Source organism: Carcharhinus amblyrhynchos, chromosome 9, assembly GCF_965287045.1.
Source record: "Carcharhinus amblyrhynchos chromosome 9, sCarAmb.v2.hapA, whole genome shotgun sequence".
Lineage (NCBI taxonomy): Eukaryota > Metazoa > Chordata > Chondrichthyes > Carcharhiniformes > Carcharhinidae > Carcharhinus > Carcharhinus amblyrhynchos.
The window spans coordinates 76,036,944-76,060,119 of NC_137332.1; the positions used below are offsets into that span (position 1 = coordinate 76,036,944).

Below are 23,176 nucleotides of genomic sequence, written 5' to 3' on the forward strand. Positions count from 1 at the left end.
GACAAATGGCAGGAGTCTATAAATATGGAAGGATTGACTGAACACCTTGATAAGTTTCAGCAGATCAGAGAAGCAACATGGAGTTGTAAAAGGCTAACTGAAGCTTGAAGAATCCAATTTAATTTTGTGCAGGAGTGACTATAGTAGTGAGGGGAATATCTATAGATGTTATTTATGTGACCTTTAAAACAGAACTTGATAAGTGCTTGTTAGCTGAAATTAAAATGCATGGAACTGAAGGCAAGTTATTGACTGACAAGGATCTTGGCTGAGTAACAAGACACAGAGAGTAGAGATGATGGGCAGGTACTCTAATTGGCAGCTTGTGACTAGTAATGTCTTACAGGGATCTGTGTTGATCTTTCACCTTACTTATGTGCAATGAAGGTAATGGGCTAAAAAGCCACTTATCCATGTTCGCCAATGACACAAAGATTGGGGGCATTGTAAGCAGTGTTGATGGAATCATAAAGTTACAAAGAGATGTCAATAAATTAAGTGAATGGGAAAAGGATGAATGCAGTTCAATATAGGAAAATGTGAGATCATCTACTTTGGACCTAAATGAGGCCCAGGTACATTAAGCATTAGTGTTATGAGCAGATACAAAACATAAGCAAAAAAAGAAAGCTAATTGAATGATGTCTTTTATCTCTAAAGGACTAAAATGGCTCACATTTTATTAGAAAAAAAACAAGGCGATAGAAGTTACAACGTGGCCCTTCAAAGCCGTTAGGGGAATCACATCTTATGAAGAAAATAATGGCCACGGAAAGACATATTTACCAGAATGACAGATAAACTCTGAAGGGTAAATTGCCAGGAGAGATTACATCAGAACAGGCTACATTCTCTGGACTTCAGAAGGCTCTAGCTGATTTGATCAAAGGTTTCTATATTTTAAAGGGAATTAACAGAATGGATAGAGAAACTGTTTCCTCTCGTTGTGCAATGTTGGATGAGGTTCTATATCTAATACTTAAAGCCAGATCTATCAGCAGTGACATCAGGAAAACTTCCACGTACAATGCTAATAGAGCAACTGTTCATTTTAAATTCAAAATTGATAGAATTTTGTTAACCAGGGGCATTAAGGGATATGGGGCAAAGGTGGGTTTGTGGAGTTAGATCACAGGTCAGCCACAATCTCCTTGAATGGCTGAGTAGGCTTAAGGGACTAAATGGCCTACTCCTGTTCCTATATTCCCAGAAATTGTCAGCACCCCATCACCACATCCTTTAAGAATATTAAGCAAATTCATTTTGAAAGAGGCTAAACTTAGAAGTTCTCCACAGGGGAAATCTCCCAGTTGCTAGACGGTTCTTCTCTCATTTAATTAGATTTTGGAACGGAGTTACGATTTATGAGAGTTTGAATCCATATTAATATTTGATCTACATTTATTTGCCCATAAGTTTATGCAATATTGAAATCTGCCAATGTAGCCAATTTGGAGAATGATCCAAAATCCATTATGGATTTTTTTCCAAGGCTGCAAATCAGATCTGCTCAATGCAACACAGTCTGGAAATCAATATTTTTTATATTACATTCAAAATATCATGTACTTTAGAATGTTTCTCCCCCCATAATAAATTTAGCTTCACTGAATTATAAGGCACATATTTATAAATGTCCAAGCTTGTGACAAATGTCCATTGTAAATGCAAACTAAACCACACACTCAGAGGTACATTAAGCAGAGAATAACACAGATACTAAAATTATGAAGAACATTGGTTAGAATACTGCACACAGTTCTATTTGAAGAAGGCTTATCGTGTGTTAACATTTATTAACAGGGGGTTTGAGTTTAAGAGCCATGGGGTTATGCTGCAACTATACCGAACGTTGGTGAGACCACATTTGGAATATTGTGTTCAGTTTTGGTCACCTCATTATAAGAAGGATGTGGAAGCATTGGAGAGAGTACAGAGGAGATTTGCCAGGATGCTGCCTGGTTTGGAGGGTAGGTCTTATAGAATCATAACATCATAGAAAAACTACAGCACAAAGAGGCCCTTCGGCCCACAAGTTGCGCCGATCTTATCTCTACCTATTAGGAAAGGTTGAGGGAGCTAGGTCTTTTCTTTTTGGAGTGGAGGAGGATGAGAGGCGACTTAATAGAGGTTTATAAGATGATGAGAGGGATTGATAGAGTGGACGGAGTGATAGAGTAGAATAGAGAGACTATTTCCTTGGGTGGATGTAGCTGTTACTAGGGGGCATAACTATAAGGTTCACGGTGGGAGATATAGGAGGGATATCCAAGATAGGTACTTTACTCAGAGAGTGGTTGGGGTGTGATAGTGGAGTCGGACACTTTAAGAACTTTCAAGCGGTTATTGGATAGGCACATGGAGCACTCCAGAATTATAGGGAGGCAATAGCTTGATCTTGGGATTGGACGTAGCTCGGCACAACACTGAGAGCCGAAGACCCTGTAAAGCGCTGTAATGTTCTATGTTTCTATTTTCTTTAGTACATACAAGGGTGTATTGACACCCAAAAACATAAAAATCAATAACAATAATGATACAAGAAAGAAACAAATGGTTAAAACTGTCTGGGGAATATGAAACTGAATTGATTAGGGTTCTTTTCTCTGAGAAGGAGATGAATGATGCATCATAGTGGCACAGTGGTTAGCACTGTTACTTCACAGCTCCAGGGACCTAGGTTCAATTCCAGCCTTGGGTGGCTGTGTGGAGTTTGCAAATTCTCTCTATGCTTGTGTGGGTTTTCTCCGGGTGCTCTGATTTCCTCCTGCACTCCAAAGATGTGCAGGCTCGGTGAATTTGCTATGCTGAATTGCCCCTTCATGTCAGGGGTTTAGCAGGGTAAATATGCAAGGTTATGGGGTTAAAGCCTGGGTGAGATTGTTGTCAGTGTCAGTTCAATAGGCTGAATGGCCTCCTTCTACACTGTAGGGATTCTATGATGTTGTGCTAATGGAACAGTTCTGGACACTGCACATTAGGAAGGATTCAGTGACCATAGCGGGAATGCTACACAGATTTAGTAGAATGATGTTTGGGTTCCAACTGTCTGCCTAAAAGGAGTAATTAAAACAAAAGCAGTGAATGTGTGCCCCAGAATTAGAAAGTTAAAATTGGTTTGTCCAATGTTTTCAAAATATGGGAAACAGAACAGGTAAATTGGGAGAAACGATTTACTCTAGTCGGTGAGCATCAGCCTAGAAGGTACAGTCTAACAATTAGAACCATAATGTTCAAGAGTAAAAACATTTTGACACACAAAGAACAGTACTAGTTTGGAACTTGCTTCAGCAAATGGCAATTGATGCTAATTTTAAAACTGAGATTGTTAGATTTTTATTAGCCAAAAGTGTTAAGGATATAGGGAAAAGGGCGGTTGAGGTGGGGGGGGCGGGGGGGGGCGGGGGTGGTGGGGGGTGGCGAGTAAACAAAGTTAGGCCACAGATCATCCATGATCTCACTGAATGGCAGAACAGAATTAAGGAGATAAATATCCTACTCTGTCGCTATGTTCCCCGCTCTTCAAAATTAGGGATTGGATACAGTAGACTTAAAGAAGATGTTTCCACTTACGTACGAATCCAAAAGTAGGTATCATAAATATAAATGGAATATAGTCCCTAAAGAATCCAATAAGAAATTCAGAAGAAACTTTGATGCCACTGGAAGTAGTTGAGGTAAATAGCATTGACCCACTTAAGGGGAAGCTGGGTACATACAAGAGGAAGAAGGGAATATCTAGATATTCGCCAAGTGAAAATCGAGCAAGTTGCTGAATTTTCTCAGTCCCGTCCCCAAAATCCAGCATTTCCAATTTTTGCAGAGGCAGGACTGCAGCCGATTGAGGTTCAAGCATGTACAAATCACAGAGGCAGCTATCAATGTCTTATTAATTACATTGTCGAGGATTGTTAACTGGAATTTTCCTGGTCCATACATCCTGCTACTGCTGAGAGTGAGAGTGGAGAATTTAGTATTCAGCCAAAACTCCATTCACTGCAGTGGGACCAGTGAATTGCAGCCACGAACGAGGGTGGAAAATCTGACCCATTGTTATGGTTAAGGAAACGAGTGATGGGTGTTAATTATATTTGAGCACACATTGATAGCAGATAACTGGGACACTGGATTGAGTGGGAGGAGAGCTGTGAAACTGAACAGGTCAATAAACTCTGCCAATGTAGAAAATCACTAGATCTCTTGCTTTCTGCTTCAGCAACTTGGCTTGGATCCTATTAACAGCAGCTGGCCTTTTAAGTCACCAGCTACCTCCACTGACTTCTAATTTTTGAACTCTAACTGCGTGAATCCCAAGATGTGCAGAGCAGACATGGTAAGAGGACGTCTGAGCTTTGTGGATTCTTTAGTTAACCAGGGTACATTCCTCTTTGCAGAGGTAAGGTATCACTTTGGATATGGTCCAGGAACACTTTTGGGAGAGGTAAGACAGCCTTACGCATTGTTAGAATTAAACATTATAATGCACTTTTTCCAGACAAATTCATTGGAACTATCCAGTTATTAAGGAACTGTCCAGCTGTCCGGGGAATGGCATGGATTTGTCACAGAATCCCTCCAGCGCAGGAGGCCAATTGGCTCATTGAGACTGCACCAACCACAATCCCACCGAGGCCGCACCAACCACAATCCGTTCAAGACCGCACTGACCACAATCCCACCGAGGCCCTATTCCCATAACTCCACATATTTACCCTGCTAATCCCCTGACACTAAGGGTCAATTTAGCATGGACCTAACCCGCACATCTTTGAACAATGGGAGGAAACCGGAGCACCTGGAGGAAATCCACACAGACACAGGTAGAACGTGCAAGCTCCGCACAGACAGTGACCCGAGGCCAGCATTGAACCCGGGTCCCTGGTGCTATGAGGCAGCCATGCTAAGTACTGTGCCAGCATACTGCCCTGTTCTGCTGTATGGGAATTGTCAAGGAACATTCCAACTGTACAGGGAGAGTCAAAGCTGTTCAGGAAATATCAAAGCTTCCGGAAAGTGCCCAAGGATACTAGGTGAGTTGGCATGGAAGGGATAATTGCATAGGGTGATATGTGAAGGCTTAGGTTGGCATGAGTTGGAACAGGGCATGAGGGGTCATGTTGGTGGTGGATAGAGGAACCTGGGATGGCATAGGTATATAAGGGATCATGTGGATGACTAGAGGGAGATGGGTTGACATAACTTAGTGTGGATGTGGCATAAAGAGTGTGCTCAGGGTCAATGATGAGGGCTGGTGGGGTGTTTTAATTTCTGTTTAAACACAGTGTTGGAGCACAGAAGCAGGCCTAAACTACCTCTGCGACCCACATTCACTCTGGAGCTGCCTGCTCTAACTGTTATTTCAGCCCACTTCCAGATACCTCCAGGCTCTGAAGGTCCGACCGGGGACAAAACCCTGGGTCCCAGGTGGGTTAAATGGGCTGTTGCCCACCTCCACCCACATCCCTAAGTCTCCAGACTCTGTCCATCTGATCTGGTGATAAATATCTGGGTCCGAGTTGGGGTGAAGGAACTGCTGTAAGTCCTATGTAATTCAATTAAGTAAAGACCCATAACACAGGAAAGAACAACAGCAGCAGAATTTCTGAAACTTTTCAATAAGTGCCCGTGATGTCTCTCCACCGAACTGAGAACATGTGTAAATTTTACATGAATAAAAAATCATAAGAGGCAGAAGAAAAGGCAGAGCAGATAGAAAGGATTGTTATAAATATTTTATATTATAAATATTTGATTCCAAAGAGCATTAAAAAGTGTATAACAATACAAAATATTGGAAATAAATCCTAGTCAATTATATTAGAAATGCACGCACAGACTTCTGTGAAGGACATTGAACTTCATGATATTGTGTGAAGAATTCAATCCACATTGTAGCTTGCATAAATTCGTAAAGGCTTTTTCTTGTTCCATGTGGTCCTGAACCAGCAACCCAAATGCTCTGAGTTCAAAACCAAATGTCAAAAGCGATGAAACTTAATTTACTAAATTTGGTCATTTTTGACTTCATGCCATCAAATAGCCATGAAGAAAATCATTGGAATAAAGCAGAAATCCAAATGGTTTACTAAAGTCTTTCAGAAAATGAAAGCTGGTATCCCTCCATGTGACTACAATCCAATATCATGTGGTTGGCTCTTGATGCCCACAGGCCAATTAGAGATTAGTTAAGGCAAACAGTGGTACAACGGTTAGCAGTGCTGCCTCCCAGCACCAGCGACTCAGGTTCAATTCCAGCTTTGGGTCACTGTCTCCCTATGTCTGCAATGGGTTTCCTCCAGGTGCTCTGGTTTCCTCCCACAGTCCAAAGATGTGTAGGTTGGGTTGATTTGGCCATGCAAAATTTCCCCTCAGTATCAGGGAGATTAGCAGGGTAAATATGTGGAGTTACAGAAATAGGACCTGGGTGGGATTGTTGTTAGTATAGATTCGATGGGCTGAATGATCTCTTCCTCTACTGTAGGGATTATATGATTCTATGAAAATTACCTTTTGTCAGTGTTGCCAAAAGGTAAAGAAAAATCAGGCATGCAAATCTCAGAAATTGAAGGACTGGCTCTTAAATAATTACAGTTGAACACTTCACATTTTCCAAAACGCTTGTGTGGTTGTGGATGATGGCTTGTTAAAGCCTGATAGGCAGAGTTTTCCTCACGTCATTGATTGGATTTTTGTTTTGGGAGTTGGGACCCTGACATCAGGAGAATTCCTGGATCCTGGCCCGTGATGCATCGGTGTCAGATCACCAATCTGCGGTGGGCAACTCATGACTGGGGAGCACGTCCACTATGCAATTCAGGATGGTGGACAGGACATCAAGACTGGAGGACCAAAAGGAGACCCTCCAGTAATGACGTACCAGCCAGCCCTCTATCCAAATTGTAAGTTTCTGATCCATGTAAGAGAGAGAAGAGGTCCTTCACAATGGAGGCGCTTTCTGGAGGAGGTAAGACGCTTTCAATCTGAAGAGGCCACAGTTGCCAAGCTATCAATGGGTTAATCGGACGGTCTTTCCTGTAGCAGGTCAGCCTTGGCTGGTGCAGGGTTGGGGGTTCCAGTCTACAGAGGATGCTGCCTCTCTACTCTGAGACCGTGCTTTGGCCTCAATGAGGGGCTCCAAGGCAACTGGCTTTCAATCACCGCTCCCTCCCCAAATCTCCTAGATAAAAATGACCTGGAAGCGGGAACATGCTGGCAACCTGGCACACCCACCTACAGTCTACCACTGTCAAGCATCTAAATTTCTACCTATAAGGTCGGCCTAAAGTTCATCATGTGGCCTATAAAATCCCCCTTTTAATCTGCTCCACAAATATACTTACTATTTCCCCCAGGATGTTATTAAGCAACATACAAATAAATACAGGAACTACAAGGGGCCATGTTAGCATACAAATGCTTCAAAGATCCTAACTAGTTTCTCCTTCCATTTCAGTAACAAAGGTGTTGACCCATTTAACATGATTGAGTTAGCATCTCTTAAGATGGAGAGGAACTTGATTAAACATAATAAGCTTCAGTCTAACCACATCGTCAACAGTAATATGTAGTTCAGCAAAAAAAACACATTAAGAAATGTATAAATCTTCCAAATGTAAATAATATTAAATCTTCAAGGACGTTCTGTAAGAGATCCTGCCTGTTCATAAACAATCCCTATTGACATCCTGTGGAACTCCTTTGATAACCTAATGGAAACTTAACCTTTTATATCAACAATTTTCGACAGGTAACTTATAAGACAATCCCATAAACATTCTATGAACTCCTATTCAGATCTCATAACATTCTAGAGGCTATAATGCGTTGCTACCATGCTAAGTTAATGAAGCCCATGCAAAAAATCTGTCCAAGCCCATCTCAAATGAGACTGACTCAAAATACTGTATAAAAATCATTATTCTGCTTATATAGAGGTTTATTAAACCTTCAACTACTACACTCGTGAACTCTTTCAAATGGACTCTGACCCCATTACTGAAAACACCTTCTAATATCGTGCTAAATAATATCACATAATAACCAAATTACTGAACTAAAGAATGCCTTAAGGAAGACATTAAATTGTAGGCCGGAGCCTAATGCTGATGATTATCTGACATGAAATTTTCATACTGGTTGACTCGGTAATAAGATATAAAAATAAACCCCATATTTTTAGCAGCAATCATTTTTCACATTGAGTTATTCTCCACATTCCAGATTTGATTCAAATAGAAGGGAAAACATAACTAGATGAGTCTGAGCAATAGGGAGTGCAGTTGGGAGCAAGGTGTGCTGGTATAACATTCATTCTGTTGTTGTGGTTGTTATATTTGGTATTGTTTTCATGGAACATAGAATATAGGATCACCCAGTTAATTTTTCTAGCACCCGGTACAGAATACCTCAGGCTTGTTAATAAAGAGAGATGCAATGGAAATGCGAATCAAATATACACAGACCTGTGAACCTAACACAGGTGAAGAGAAAGATTTATCAAATAAAAACTATCCATTCTTACCTAAAGGGGGCAAAGACTACAGGAGAGGTCAGCTCAATCTTAGAAACAACTGCCAAGCCTTTCAAAGCTGTTAAGTGCTCATGGAGGTGATAACTGAATTAACAAAGATGAACGGTGGCATGGTGGCATAATGGTTAGCACTACTGCCTAACAGCACCAGGGACCCGGGTTCAATTCTAGCCTTGGGTGATGGTCTGTGTGGAGTTTGTATGTTCTCCCCGTATTTGCATGGGTTTCCTCCGGGTGCTCTGGTTTCCTCCCACACTCCAAAGATGTGCAGATTATGTTGATTAGCCATGCTAAATTGACCCTTAGTTTTAGGGGGATTGGTGGGGTAAATATGTAGGATTACATGGAAAGGTCCTGTTTGAGATCACTGCTGGTGCGGGGTTAATGGAACAACTGGCCTCCTTTTGCACTGTAGGGATTCTATGAATATAATTCACCATGTAGGGAAGGTTGGTAACAATCCAAGTATCTCGGCAAATTAAGATAGGCAATGTGATAATAAATAGATTTAATTGTGATTAAATATACAGCAAAGCATGTGATACGTTCACACAGAAGACTGATGTCTATGCAAAAATATAGGTGTAAAGTATTTTGATGTCTTTATTCATCAAAAGATTAGCAAGGACAACAAGGTGGCAGGATGGCATTTTGAAGATAAAATGTTTAAGATTTTGTTTTCTGTGAGTTGGCACTGAACACCTGACCAAGCTTCAACACATATTAAAGTCAAGTGTTCCAAACTTCAGTTTTATTGTACACCAAGAGACATCTTAGCCCGAACCTCAGAAATGTATCATGCACTCATTATAATTTTTCCCCTTTCTCTACTAGCTCTTTTTTTGTTGACATAAACCATTAATATGTAGCATATTACATCCCAAGGAACAAAGCTGAGGTTATTTAAACCCATTTCGTGTGGAACCAGTAGAATTATAGTGGATTGAAGTTTATAAGGAGACTACTGAGATCCATTATATTGCCACCTCTTTACAGGGCAATTCAAAAATAATGTCACTACGCTTCTCCCTCTTCACTTCCAGAAGAGCCTTTCGCTCCATGAGATGATTTGTATGCTGACCCACTACATTACAACGTTAATAGCTCATAGGTCATATTGATAATAATATAGGAATCCTATCTTCAAAAGGGTGCTATTGTATTATCAAAAAATTGAAGATAAGTAGCAAGAATGATTCTCAAATTTAGTGCTCTAAGTTACAACAAAGCACATATGAACATACAAAGTAACGGGCGGGAGTAGGCCACTCAGCCACTTCGATCCTGCCTTGCCATTCAATCAGATCATGGCTGATCCAATTGTAACTTCAATCTCACATTCCTACCTGACCTCAATAACCTTTCACCCCCTTGTTAATCAAAAACCTATCTCTCTCTGTCTTTGAAATATTCAAATAATCTGCTTCAACTGCCCTTTGAGGAGGAAAATTTCAGAGACTCACAACCCTCAGAGGTAAAATTTCTCCTCATCTCTATCTTAAATGAGCAACACCTTATTTTTAAACAATGAGTCCTTGTTCCAGATTCTCCCACAAGTGGAAACATCCTCTCCACATCCATCCTGTCAATACCCTTTAGGTTTTTAAAGGTTTCAATCAAGTTATCTCCTTCTCTTCTGAACTCTAGTGGATACAAACCTGACCTCATCAACCTTGCCTCCGAAGACAACCCTCCTATTCCTGGTGTTAATCTATTAGGCCTCTCTGAACTACTTTGAAGGTATTTACCTCTTTCCTTAAATAAGGAGACCACTCCTATACACAATATCCCAGATCTGGTCTCTGTATAACTGAAGAAAAACCTCCCTATTTTGGTAATCAATTTCCCTCAAGACAAATGATAACATTCTATTAGCTTTCCTAAATACTTGCTGTACTTGTGCCACACCAAGACTAAACCCATAGAAAAAGCAAATTTATAATCCATTTTTGCAATTGGGGACCACAGTTTGAAAAGCTGGCATCCAATTGATGAAAACCCAATGCCAAACACATTAGACGCATGTTTCTCTACACAACAACAATAAAAAATGTCATAGCCTTCAATTTACAAAGAAACAGAATAAGAAAAAAACCTGATATTTTGTAGGAACCAATGGAAGATTGTTTGAATATTTCCAATTATGTAACATTGTCAGTGAGCCCCAGGGAGCTGATTTTACCAGCTAGTTGGCCAACTTTGATCCTGGCCATATTCTAGAACACACAGGTACAATGACAGCAACATGCATTTGAAAATCACCAATGGAGTAAAACTCAAAAAAGTTCTTCACAGAAGCATATTGAAAACAAAAAAAAACTTCCGCAAAAGTTTTTTTGGTTCATAGAATAGCAAATATATGGAATTTATAGACTTCCAACAAAATGAAAATGTGTGAGATGGATGGTTGATTAAAAACCTGTTTGAAGATTAAAATGACATATATTCACATTGGTGACCCAATGCTCTGAGACACAGTACCTTTGAGACTTTGGAAATGTATGTCAAAATTGAATAAGACATAGAGAAACAACAAACTGATAACTTTAGGTTTTTTTGATTGTGGGAGTGTTGGGTAAAAATTGAACAATGAACTTCACCTTCTGGGAGGTTTTAATGAGTAAATAGAAGTAATAGTCCATGTTTCAAATTAAAGCAATACTCTACAATGGCTTTTCCATTCCCAATGTATTTTGCCAACCATTTCTGATCCCTACAGTGCCACCGAGAGAGGTGGTCACTGCTGGGACTGCATTCAATCCCCAATAGTGATCTTCACTGGAGCTGGATGGGGACGTAAGTCAGCAGGACTTTCAATGAGGCCAAGCCAGGAGACCCCAGCAAGGAATGGGGAGGGTTTTTTTTGATTGGGTTGTACAGGCCAGCGGAAAGCAGAAATCATGGGTGAGGGGTGCAGTCAGGCATTAGGGGGAACTCTTCAATGGGCATGTAAAGGAAGTATACCCCCCCTCCTTTCTCTGCCAGTATCCAAGGAGTGGACCAGGTGGGCTTCAAACATGGTAATGGCCTTCTGTGCTATGGAAGTGCCTGTTAATTGAACATATATGTGTGCCCTGCCAATCTGGCTGAGGAGAGTGTAAGATTCTGCCCTCGGGGTCTGCTCAGGCACACAAATGCAGACATCCACTGTTGAAGCAGCCTCCCACCAATCACAATCAATCATAAATAATTGAGCTGGTGAAAACCTGCCTTTTACAGTATAACCACACCAAAAAAGATCATTGAAAATGTTGTGACTGTTTGCTTGAGACAAAGTTGTTTTTAACTAAATTCACAATTACTGCTCAACAGCCCACTGTCCCTAAAAAGCTAATTTTACTGTCGCAGAACATCATTTTTTATGCTGAACAAATCTCAATTAACACAGTAAGTTTAATAAAACAGGTCTGTTTATGGCGTTACCATAATACCACATGCACCTCTTAATTTATTTTACTCAGTTAAATTTTAATTAGCTGTTAAAACAAATCAATGCAGTATAATTCCTACTTTGCTGTCTGTGAGAATACTTTGATACAATTGACTCCTTATCCTGCTTAATGACACAATCGTTACTATAGACTGGGAGAAAATATGTGGGTTTTAAGGAAGGTGTTAAGGAGTAGAGAAAGGTAGGTAAAAAGGAATTCCAGAAGAAGGCACGGCCACTAACATTTGGGTAAATTGAGGGGAATGCCTAAGATAGGAAGTACTCAACAGATGTGGCAGCATCTGTGGAGAGGTGTTGACTTGGCACCAGATTCAAACTGATGTCAGGAGAGGGGCATTTTATAATGCAGAGATTGTTATATCTCAGTAATCAGCTTCCTTTGAGGTCAGCAGCAAGAGTCATCATCTCATCGCCGCTGACAGCAAAATCTGGGCCATGATAAACTCCACCTACAGTTTCGGCTGGTCACAAGAAGCCTTGTAGCTCAACTAAGAAGCTGAAATCATCTACACGGAAAAAAGTATACCCGAGAATGAACGAGTAAAGTAGGAACTGATTGCTGAATGTTGTAGGTGATTTTGTTTTTAAACAAAGCTTGCATTTAAATTAGCTATCCTCCAATTCACACCAAATCAAAAAATAGTGTAGGTGCTAGAAATGTGAAACAAAATTTAAAAAATACTGGAAATACTCAGCAGATCTATCAGAGAGAGAGAGAGGAAAACATGGTTAGCATCTCGGATGCCCAACCCTGTTCTGACGAAAGATCATCAATCTGAAATGGGAACACTTTCTCTACTGATACTGAGTGCTCCCAGCATTTTCTGTTTTTAGTCCTCTGTATACCATTCGTTGCACTCCCAAATTAGTGGCCATACCTTCAGCCAACAAAGTGTCGCAGTCTGGAACTGCATTTTCATTCCCTCTTTTCCTTTAAGCCCTACCTCAAGACCTACTTCATTTGACCAAACATTTAGTTGCCCATCTTTGGCTATGGTGTCTAATTGCATTGATTATCCCTCTGTGAGGTGCCGTGGGTTTTTTTAATGTATGGCAATAAAAGGTACTGTTTGATTGTGAACTCTTGCTCAGGGTAGTTTGGGACTCAGAGCACGTCATAAATCCCCAACTCATGTCCTTGAGAGACGGCAGGTTATCAAAGACTGAAAAACCAGCAGGAAGTAATACTTTGAATTGCGACATTTGAAGTGAAATGCCTCAAGTGTGATGGATGAATCCAATCCCCAAACTTTTTGATCAGTGGACAAATAAAATTAAGTAACTAGCTATCTGAAAGAGAATTGTCGACAGCTTTCTAATTGATGTATTCAGATAGTCTCTGCATGTTGGAATGATAATGGACACTTGAGGGCTAATTAAGTTATAGAGTTGAATCTAATCAAGCAGTTTGGTTTGAATATTAGGCCAGAGATTGTTAAGGGATATAGAATTAGGGCTACTTTAGTGTCTGAACTGCAACCTGTCCCCATGTCCAGTGAGGCTGCTTGTCTACTGCAAATTGCTGCCCTATAATCCCTAGAAAGATAGCAGTCCCACACATTTCAAACATCGTACTTGGAATCTATTATAAGGAGAAAGAAAATGCAGCCATTTCATGTTTTTTCTCTCTCGCCTAACTGAGAGTCAGAAAATTATAAGCAATTGCCAATCTTGCAAATTCTGTAACCACCAATTCACTTCAGGAGTGACAACAATTAAATCATGGCATTAAGTGGGGACCGATCAAATTAAATACAGCTGTAGTTTAGTAAGGATGATACATGGTATAATGTTCCTGTCATTATAAATAATAGATTATCTGATTTACTGTGAGCAATGCCATGAGGGAAATGTCAGTTACATATTTTAATCACCAATAATCATAGAGCCCAATTTCTATCGTCTATTAAACATTTAACTAGGGAGATAATAATGTCCGCAGAATGAAAAAATAATTTGTTTAGAACATTTTTATTTGTTGTTTCCTGGAACCTGCTAAGAATATTTAGCTTTAAGGCATTAATTATACTTGCATCAGTTAAAATCCTGCCTCCATTACACATATCCACTATTCCAGAAAAATACATATTATTTTCTGCAAACAATAAAAGAGATTGACTAGTATCCAGATCATCAGGATATCTATGAGTGAGTTAGAATCTAATCTAACGGGAAGGATTGTTGGTTAATATGCGGAGTCTAATGGCCACCATGAACAAGGTCCCAGCTGGAATCTATAATTTAGACATTCAGATGGTTGAAGCTTAAGGTAGTGGCAGTTAAGCGTTAAGTTGCAGACTAAAATCCCAATTGAAAGTTCCAGCTAGCTTCTTGATAGCATGGTGGATAATGTGGCAGTTACAGACTGGCATCTAATGGAGGGTTTGAGATTTAACAAACTGGAAGATTGAAGCTCAGTTGAAAACCAGCTCCTAAATCTCGGCTCGAGAAGGCTGTCACAAATCAGGTCAAGGTGTTTATTACTCCTTGAATTATAAACGCTGTGGATTATATTTGTTTAAAGTTTGCATTTAGACTCATAAGCTGCACAACTCCGTTTTGGAAACGTGCGTGAATGTAATTGGGATTATGATGTTCCCTTTGCAGAGGCATAGAGATAATTTGCAATTAAATACTGGGATGCAATAGGTCCAATAATGTTAGATGAATAGGTATATATAAACATATATCCTTGCCATTGTCAATGATACTGTAATGTTGCTACTGGTTCATTCCTGCGATTGCAAGGGATACGGACCATCTTAGTAACACTGCCAGTGAGTACAAGGTCTTGTAATACAAAGGGGGATTCCCCGCCCCCACCCTTCTTTAAAAACTCTGGTTGCCCAGTTGGACCTAAGGCACCAAGTGATAACTGTGTGTATGAATGAGAGAGATTAATCAAGAAGCTTTCGGCAGGGGCTGCAGATCCCAAACCCCTCATCAGGGGGAGATGTGAGCACACGGACCACAACGCTGGAACCGGAGAAACTGATACGCCGAGTTTTAAAGGGAACATGTCCACGCCGCTTTAAGTGACCTGCATCATTGAAGAGAGGCTTGTTTGTTACAGGCGGACTAATCTGTGCTCTTAAACCCAAACAAAATCTGTTGTTTTGTTTCTTTTAGAAAAACACCAGATGTAAAACTCTGGCCATCGACCTGAAAACGCTGTTCAATTTTCACTCCACAGAGGCTGCCCGACCTGGTAAGCACTGTATTTCCAGGGCCTTACCTGTAGATTTTGTATCTGGTAGTAAATCCCTGACGGTATCGATCCAGGAAATTGGAGTAATCCCGAGCCCGGTGGAAGGGCCCCTTGTCCGAGAGTAGCCAGTCGAGGGGGCTGGTGGCATGTTGGTGTTGATGTTGACAGGAAAGTACCAAAAGAGCCCAGCAGTGGAGAGTCAGAGCCAGGCGGTCCCATCGGAACAGCAAAGAGACGAGATCAACAAGCCGCCAGTTCATCCTTCCATCTGGGACACTTCCTCTTCATTCTCCTAGCACTCTCTCAAGACCTGTTCCATTAAAAAAAACAAGACATTAAGAACAAGAGCAGTCTCACTTTTATCATTAAGTTCCGCTATAGCAAGTGTAGCAAGTGGAGGAAGAGCATCTGTCCAGAGCATGCAGCATTGAAACATAATGACCAGCGCCCTTCCTGAGTACCACCGCCTGGTGCTGAAGACAGAGAATGCAATCGTTCAGCATGAGTTACAGGACCGACCCCAGACTCCCAAATACAACCAGGCAGGCTGCTGTGTGTACACCACACAGGCAAGGGCATATTCAACACAAAATTCTCTCGGAATATACTCAACATACACGCACTCAATATATTTAAAACACAGCCAGAATACAATCAGCATAAAGCTCAGACGGATACACACCTAGAATTGTTGACTAACAGAAAACGCAGCCAAAGACACGCCCAGAGTATGCTCAACAAAACACAGCCAAACTAACATCCAGAATGTACTCAAAGCTTAGTCAAACACGCCACTGAATGTGGTCCACATAAAACACAGCCAGAATATGCTGAACACAAACCAGTCAAACACGCACCCAGTCAAAACACAATCAAACACACACAGAAAATATACTGAAAACTCACATACACACCAGAATATATTGAACACAAAACCCAGCCAAACACACCCAGAATATACTCGACAGAAAAACAGCCAGACACACCCAATATACTCAAAACACAGCCAAGCACACACACAATATACTCAAGGTGAAGACGAGAAAACAACCTGAATAGAATCAACACAAGACACAGTCACAGAATATACTCAAAACAGTTAAATACACACCAAGAATATACTCAAAAGACAGCCAACCACACACACACACACACACACACACACAATATACTCAACACAAAATACAGCCCAGAATATACTCAAAGCATAATCAAACACAGACAGAGAATGCACTCCAAACACAACCAACACACGCAGAATGTATACAAAACAGTCAAACACACACCCGAATATATTCAATGCAAAACACAGCCAAGCACACATCCAAAATATACTCAAAAACACAGCTAAATGCATATCCAGAATAAACAAAACACAACCAAACACACAACCAGAAATACTTAAAACACAGCCAAACCCACATCCAGCATATGCTCAACACAAAACACAGCCAAACACATATGCAGAATACACTCAACAAAAAACACAACTGCCCGCATACCCAGAATAAACATAAACTGGGAATATGCTCAACAAAAATATACAGCCAAATACACTCACAGAACATCCTCAACAAAAACACAGCTAAACACACACATTCAGAATTTGCTTAAAACACAAACACATACACAGGATCTACTCAACACAAAATACAACATACGGCAGAACACGCCGCTGTGTACACACATATACACCCACATAAACACAAATGACAGCACTTCGGCGGGTGTACGTATACACACAGGAATAAGGAAGAAGGATGTGTTCAAAGACACACCGTTACTGCGTATATTGTCATTATCAACGTAGATAAATGTATTTACATATTGTCGAACAGATGTATCACACATGGACACAGGATGGATTAGATAAAATCTCAGGGAGCCGTACACAGAAGAAGAGGCTGCATACATAGGTAGTAGACACGGGAGCTTTGGTAAGGCATGGCTGATAGTCACAGAATCACAGAAAGCGCAGCACCCACCTTCCCACCCCTCTCCTCCCCATACACCGATACATAAATTATCTATACACAAGCAAACGCAACTTACACACTGACATGATCCCACGAGCTGACAGGAATACATTGAAACACGGTTTCAGAGGCTCACACACTTAGCCAAGCACACCGCAGCACATAGACAGGTGGGCACAGACACTCTTTTACACACACAGATGCTGCAGTGATCGGTGTAAAGCACGAACACACTGGAATTAATAAGGGAAACCATGCCTAAGCACTGTGTTCATAATCACTCTTGCTGCGCTCATTACATAACAAAATTTAGTTTGACAGAATTTTAGCAAAGAGTTCCCAGGGACTGTTTTTGTTTTCGGCGGGGTGGGAGGGGGGGTGGTGGCGGTGGTGGTGCAAGAGTGGAAAGGTTTTGCTTTCTTGCGAAATGCACTAGTTAAACTGCTATTTCCCCCACTATCACCCCTCAGTCCATCTCCACAGCGCCTGGAGATGGTATTGGGCAGGTGGTGGCGGGTGGGGGGCAGTGCACAGAGGCGCCTGCAGTTTGCAAAGGCTTAACCAGCCGCCCCCCTTCGGATAACTGTGCAGGGCTGAGACCCCACCGGGTCGGGAACTACCGAAAAGGAGTCGCTTCTGCTGCCAGCGCTCCCTCTGATTCAGTGGCCCGAACCTGCTGCCATTGGCATAGCCCCGCAATTTAACCCGGCTATTCGAGAATTGGTCAGAGTAGTCTGTGTATATGTGTGGGGGGTGGGGGGGGGGGGGGAGGGGGGGTGTGAAATCCTGGAAGTTGTCAACCCCACCACCCCCTCCACCCTCCACAATCAATACTTCCAGTCCTGGAACTCCCAATTCCTGCAAAGCGGTGCTGTTAAAACCAAGAGGTGGCCAGCTCCACACTAACCTGGCACACGCACTCCCTCCGACACTGCCGAGCCAACGTGTCGCTCCTACGGTCCGCTTTGCCAGCTTTTGCAAGGCCAGGGAAGCCCCCATTCCTAGCTGGCTGGGCGAGCGGGGGAAACTCATTTTAAAGCAGCCTGAGGAGGAGACACATCCGGAGACAGGGATCTTGGAAGGAGTTTGGGAGGGGATAAAAAAGAGGAAGGAAGGCAGGCGGAGGGAGAGGAGGGGGCAGGTGCTGTCCACTGTCGGACCCGATCTCCCAGCTAATGGTTCAGTTCTGGCACTCGGTGTTACAGCCGCCGCGACTTCCCTTCAGCATCCGCACTTCCCTGGGTACCTGCATCCCGGGATGGCCAGGGCACTCGCCTGGTCTGCGCTCCCGCACTCTCCAAGTGCTAATCTGGCGGCTACCAATCTGCACGAAATCCTTTGGAGACGAGAGAACAGATTCCCAAAGAGATTCCAGGAGAAACTCCATCCCTCTCCTGCCCCCTCCCCACACCCCCCCACCCTCCCACTGGTCACATGTTCTTCTGTAAATCCACCCTGCCCAGAGCTCCCTTACAGGATGATCTATCTCTCTCTATCTATCTAGAGTGACCCTTTCAGGCTCCTCTCTCCAAAGTCTTGCTTTGTGTGATCACAGAGCGAAGCGATTAAACCTTCTGGAGCTCAGAACTCACTATTTATAAACCCAGAGGGGGAGGGGGGGTAGGTAGGGAGGGATAGGGGTGAGTCTCTTTCCAAACCAGCCTCCTGTATACCGCCTATCGGATCTGACTATCTCGCATCCTCACTCAGACACTACCTCCAACTGCAAAAATTCAGAATCAACAGCCTTATCCGACCGTGCGAACAGTTAATGAGGTTTTTTTTGGAATTAAACGGCCCCCTTATTCCAACTGTCAGTCTCGGTACAGTTACAGCTGAATATTTAACTATAACATCCCTGAGATTTGGCAAAGAAAAAATTAAAGAGAGCCACGGACACGACTGGCCCCAAAATCTGCAGCATTGAATGGCAGAGTCTTGGTCCGCCGACTAATCGAGTAAAGTTAAGGAGTGGAACATGGGCTATAGCAGGATTGACGAATCTGCCCTGTCCTCCTTCCTAATGACATGCACGGAGTATTGGGGACCTGCTGCCGCTGCCTCCGGGGACGGAACCACATCCCGGCCGCCACCCTCCAGGCAGTTTCTCTCTGTCTCGCTTTCAGAACCACCCCCCGTGCGGATAGCTCACCTCAACCGCCGACTCCCTCCAACCACTGCGCTGAAGCAGCGAGCGGCTCGGCGGGAACTCAGACATGCCCCTCAGCCTTTCTCCTGCGCGTTTTGCTCTCCAGATTCCTGGGCATGTAGACTGGCACCCACGCAGCGAGCACCCCGCCCGCCACTCCCCAATACAAAGACTCAGCAACAGCACTTCCCTGTCCTCTAACTGCCACTCAGTCACCTTGGCAGCGACCAATTCACCCCAGCTACATCTACATTCATCACACCCTATCTATCTACCTATCTGTCTGGCTATGTCTTTCCGTCTCTCTCTCTCTATCTATCTATCAATCTATCTGTGCCTGTCTGTCCGTGTCTGCCTGTCTGTTCCGTCTGTCTATCTACCTATCTATCTAGACAGTCAGGCACAGATGGCTGGCTATCTATGAATGTGTCTGTCTATCTATCTGTCTGTATCTATCTATGTCTATCTGTCTGTCTGTCTACGTGTCTATCTATCTGTCTCTGTGTCTGTCTATCTCTGTGTGTGTCTATCTATCTGTGCCTATGTATCTGTCAATCTCTTTCACTCCCATCCCAGTCAGTTCAGTAAAGGAGATATCGCACACTCGCCACTGGACACTCAGAAGGAGAGCAGACCACCCCCTCCTACCTCCCACAGCCAACGCACAGGGAGAATTCAACAAATTGATTGTGGAGAACAAGACCCCCGTACTTGGGAAATATGCAAACCCTATTCCTGTCTAGACCCAACCTTTATTCAGTCCCTGTCACTTGGGAAACAACCTGTACTCAAACGGCCCAATGGCAGAAAGTTTAAGAGTGCCACAATGTAATCGCTCTCTAAATTCCGGGAGGAGAAGAGATGAGGGATTGCCGGCCGTTGCATTAGGGTGATAGTTTAGCGCCAGGGCTGGGTAAAGGGCAGCTGCTGATCCCTGGATCATAGTCACTGAAATCCACAGGCAACAGCTCTAGAAATCGGCAAAGTGGCAGAAACAGCAGGATGGGAAAGAACTGACAACTAGACACACAAACAACTACCTGCACAGACACACAAAACACATACAAACGCATACAGGCACAGACACACAGAAACACGTACAGGCACAGACAGATAAATACAGACAAACACAGGCAAGCACACAGACAAATATAAGCACAGACACAGACAAATAAAGGCACAGAAACGCAGAGGCACAGACAAATACAGGCAAGCACACAGACAAATACAGACACAGACACACAGAAGCACATACAGACAAATACAGACAAGTACAGGCACAGACACACAGAAACACATAAAGGCACAGAGGGACACATACAGACAGATGCAAGTACAGGCACACAGACAAATATAGGCACAAACACATAGACAATTACAGGCACAGACACATACAAACAAATAAAGGCACAGCAATGCAGACAAATATAGGCACAGACACGGGCAAATACAGGTGCAGACACAGGTAAATAGAGCACAGACATACATAAAAATATAGGCACAGCCACAAACAAATACAGGCACACACATACACTGACAACTACAGACACATGTAGACTAATACATAGACATAGACGAATACAGGAACGGGCAAACACACGTACGGACAAATATAAGCACAGACACATACAGGCACAGAGACAGCCATTTAGACACAGTCAAATATAGATAAAAGCAGACACAGACACACAGATACAGGCACAGGCACACAGATATATAGATAAATACAGGCACAGAAAGATACACATACAGAGAAACGCAAGCATAGACACACAGGTATACACACAGACACACATACACAGATACACATACAGAAACAAACCCACAGACACAGAAGCATACAGATACCGACACACACAGAGACAGATGGAGACAGGCTCACACATAAACACACATGTAGGCACAGACACAGACAGATAAACAGACACATGCAGGCACTAGCACACATACAGACACACAGAAAGTCACAAACACACACATAGACGGACACACACACAAACACGCACAAAGAGTGATGACCTGGAATAAAAGTCCATCAATTGCATCTCACTGACACCGACTCAAAGTCTTCAACTAAATGTCTTATGGTAATTTATTCATATGAAAGTATCTAAACAGTGATATGTGCGAGTATATAACATCTGTCTATTTCGAACCAAACACCCGACCGAATGTTAAATAGTAAGTTTTGCTTAATTCCTCTCATTGATTCGGGAGAAATTATTATTCAGCATTAATACCAGGGATGTAACGCCTCTCGCCGCTTCCCCATAGAGAATTTGGAATGATGAGCTCCAGTGAGACACTTCATGTCACAGGAGTTGATTTAAAATAAAAGCTGCCAGGTACACACTTGAGCCAAGAGGTTTGAAAATGTGTATCCCGCACTGCAGCCTGGAGGGAGCGGGCGTGAGAGTTGAGCACTTTACCGCTGGCCAGGACAGAGTCCCAATCCGGGGGGTGCTTGTTGGAGAGAGGGGGTAAGCTATGTGCTTGGGAGCCGTTGTGGGGAAGGGGAGGTAGAGAGTGAGAGAAGTAGGGAAAAGGGGGATGCCACTTACCGGGGTCGAAGCGGAGAGGGACACAGTCTGTGGCTAGAGGACGTTCACACAGATGCTCATCCATGGAGCAGCGAAGCAGCGCCTTCGGCTTGTCCGCGTATCGGTTGCACTGACAGAGAGAGCTGGAGTGGCCACTCAATACAGAGAGGCAGCTCTCCACTTCACCAACTGCCTTTACCTCTCTCTCACAAACACACACACAGTCTCTCTCTCTCTCTCTCTCTTTTACACGTGGGTTGCCCCCTCCTCCTCCTCCTCCACCACCTCCTCCTCTTTCCCCTCCCTCCTTTTCCCCCAGCAACTGCGCAGAAAATAAGACACCAACATCGCTGCCCGGGATTGAGAAGGAGGGCATTTACCCGAATCACCCCTAGCGGGCCACTCCAAACATAGCAGGAGGGACAGGCACTCACCGCCCCCCCCCCCCCCTCTTCCTCTACTCCCCTGCACCAGAGCTGGTCCCAGCTCCTTCCCACTCAATCCAGCGGCCGTGTGTGAATGTGTTAGCCCGACTGCCGCCGCACACAGTGTATTGACATGGAGTTGCTTCTGCTCCAAGTTGTCAGGGTGCAGTGATATTCTCAATCTGGGCCAGTTGTAGCGCTCGCTGCAGCTTTTGTTATTGTGTTTGGTTCGGGGAGAGGTGTGTGTGTGTGTGTGTGTGTGTGTATTCAGGGTGGTTGTTGGTACTTGGGAATGATGGTGCTGTCCTGGCTGATGGTGGGGGCTCTCTATGCCATGCTGGGCGCCGGGCTGGAAGCGGTGGATGGCGAGCACCCCAAGGATGGGGAATGCAAAGTGAAGACGGTGAGCGTGTCGGCGCTGCCTTTTCTCCGGGAGAACGACCTGAGCATCCACACCCCGCTGGCGGCCGAGCCCAAACTCCTCTTCTCGGTCAGGAACGATTTTCCCGGCGAGGTGGTGGTGGTGGATGACCTGGAGAACACCGAGCTGCCTTACTTCGTGCTGGGTGAGTGCTGCAGGGTCTGGCCTGGCCCTGTCTCTCTCTCTCTCTCTCTGCTTTTGCTGTCAATTGTTCAGGGCTCTGATGAGGAGGAGGCCAAGAGGGAAGGATACTGCTCCATCCGCCAGATCTGTTGTGGCGAGGTTGCCATTGTGTTGCTGTTATTTATTTATTTCTTGCACAGTGTTGTGATTGTGTCTGCCTTGGGTTGGGGGATTGAATGTGCTGCTTTCAGGCGGATTGCGGGGTTGGCACTGGCGGGGGAGAGGGCAGAGGGTGCTTACTTTGGCATTTTGCCTCGGGATGCTGGGGAGGGAGACTGGCACACAGCGCTGGC

At 43.4% G+C, this 23,176-nt stretch overlaps 2 protein-coding genes across 3 annotated transcripts in view; one reads left to right on the forward strand and one right to left on the reverse strand.

The window, feature by feature from the left end:
- Nucleotides 1-21,948, reverse strand: part of LOC145347947 (BMP/retinoic acid-inducible neural-specific protein 3-like) — a 171,864-nt gene extending 149,916 nt beyond the window's left edge. The window contains exons 1-2 of one of the 2 annotated variants that reach the window (XM_080195938.1): nucleotides 21,876-21,948; nucleotides 15,217-15,499 (exon numbers count right to left, since the gene is read on the reverse strand). In XM_080195938.1, the coding sequence (XP_080052064.1) occupies nucleotides 15,217-15,449 (233 nt within the window). In that variant the 5' untranslated portion in view covers nucleotides 15,450-15,499; nucleotides 21,876-21,948. Of the gene's footprint in view, nucleotides 1-15,216; nucleotides 15,500-18,072; nucleotides 18,521-21,875 lie in introns of those variants that run through there. The other variant, XM_080195937.1, reaches the window with a different exon arrangement.
- Nucleotides 21,949-22,417: 469 nt separating this feature from the next.
- The window catches only part of astn1 (astrotactin 1), a 2,322,431-nt gene continuing 2,321,672 nt past the window's right edge, over nucleotides 22,418-23,176 (forward strand). The window contains exon 1 of the mRNA XM_080195939.1: nucleotides 22,418-22,845. Coding sequence (XP_080052065.1) covers nucleotides 22,572-22,845 — 274 coding nt within the window. The 5' untranslated portion in view covers nucleotides 22,418-22,571. The remainder of the gene's footprint in view (nucleotides 22,846-23,176) is intronic.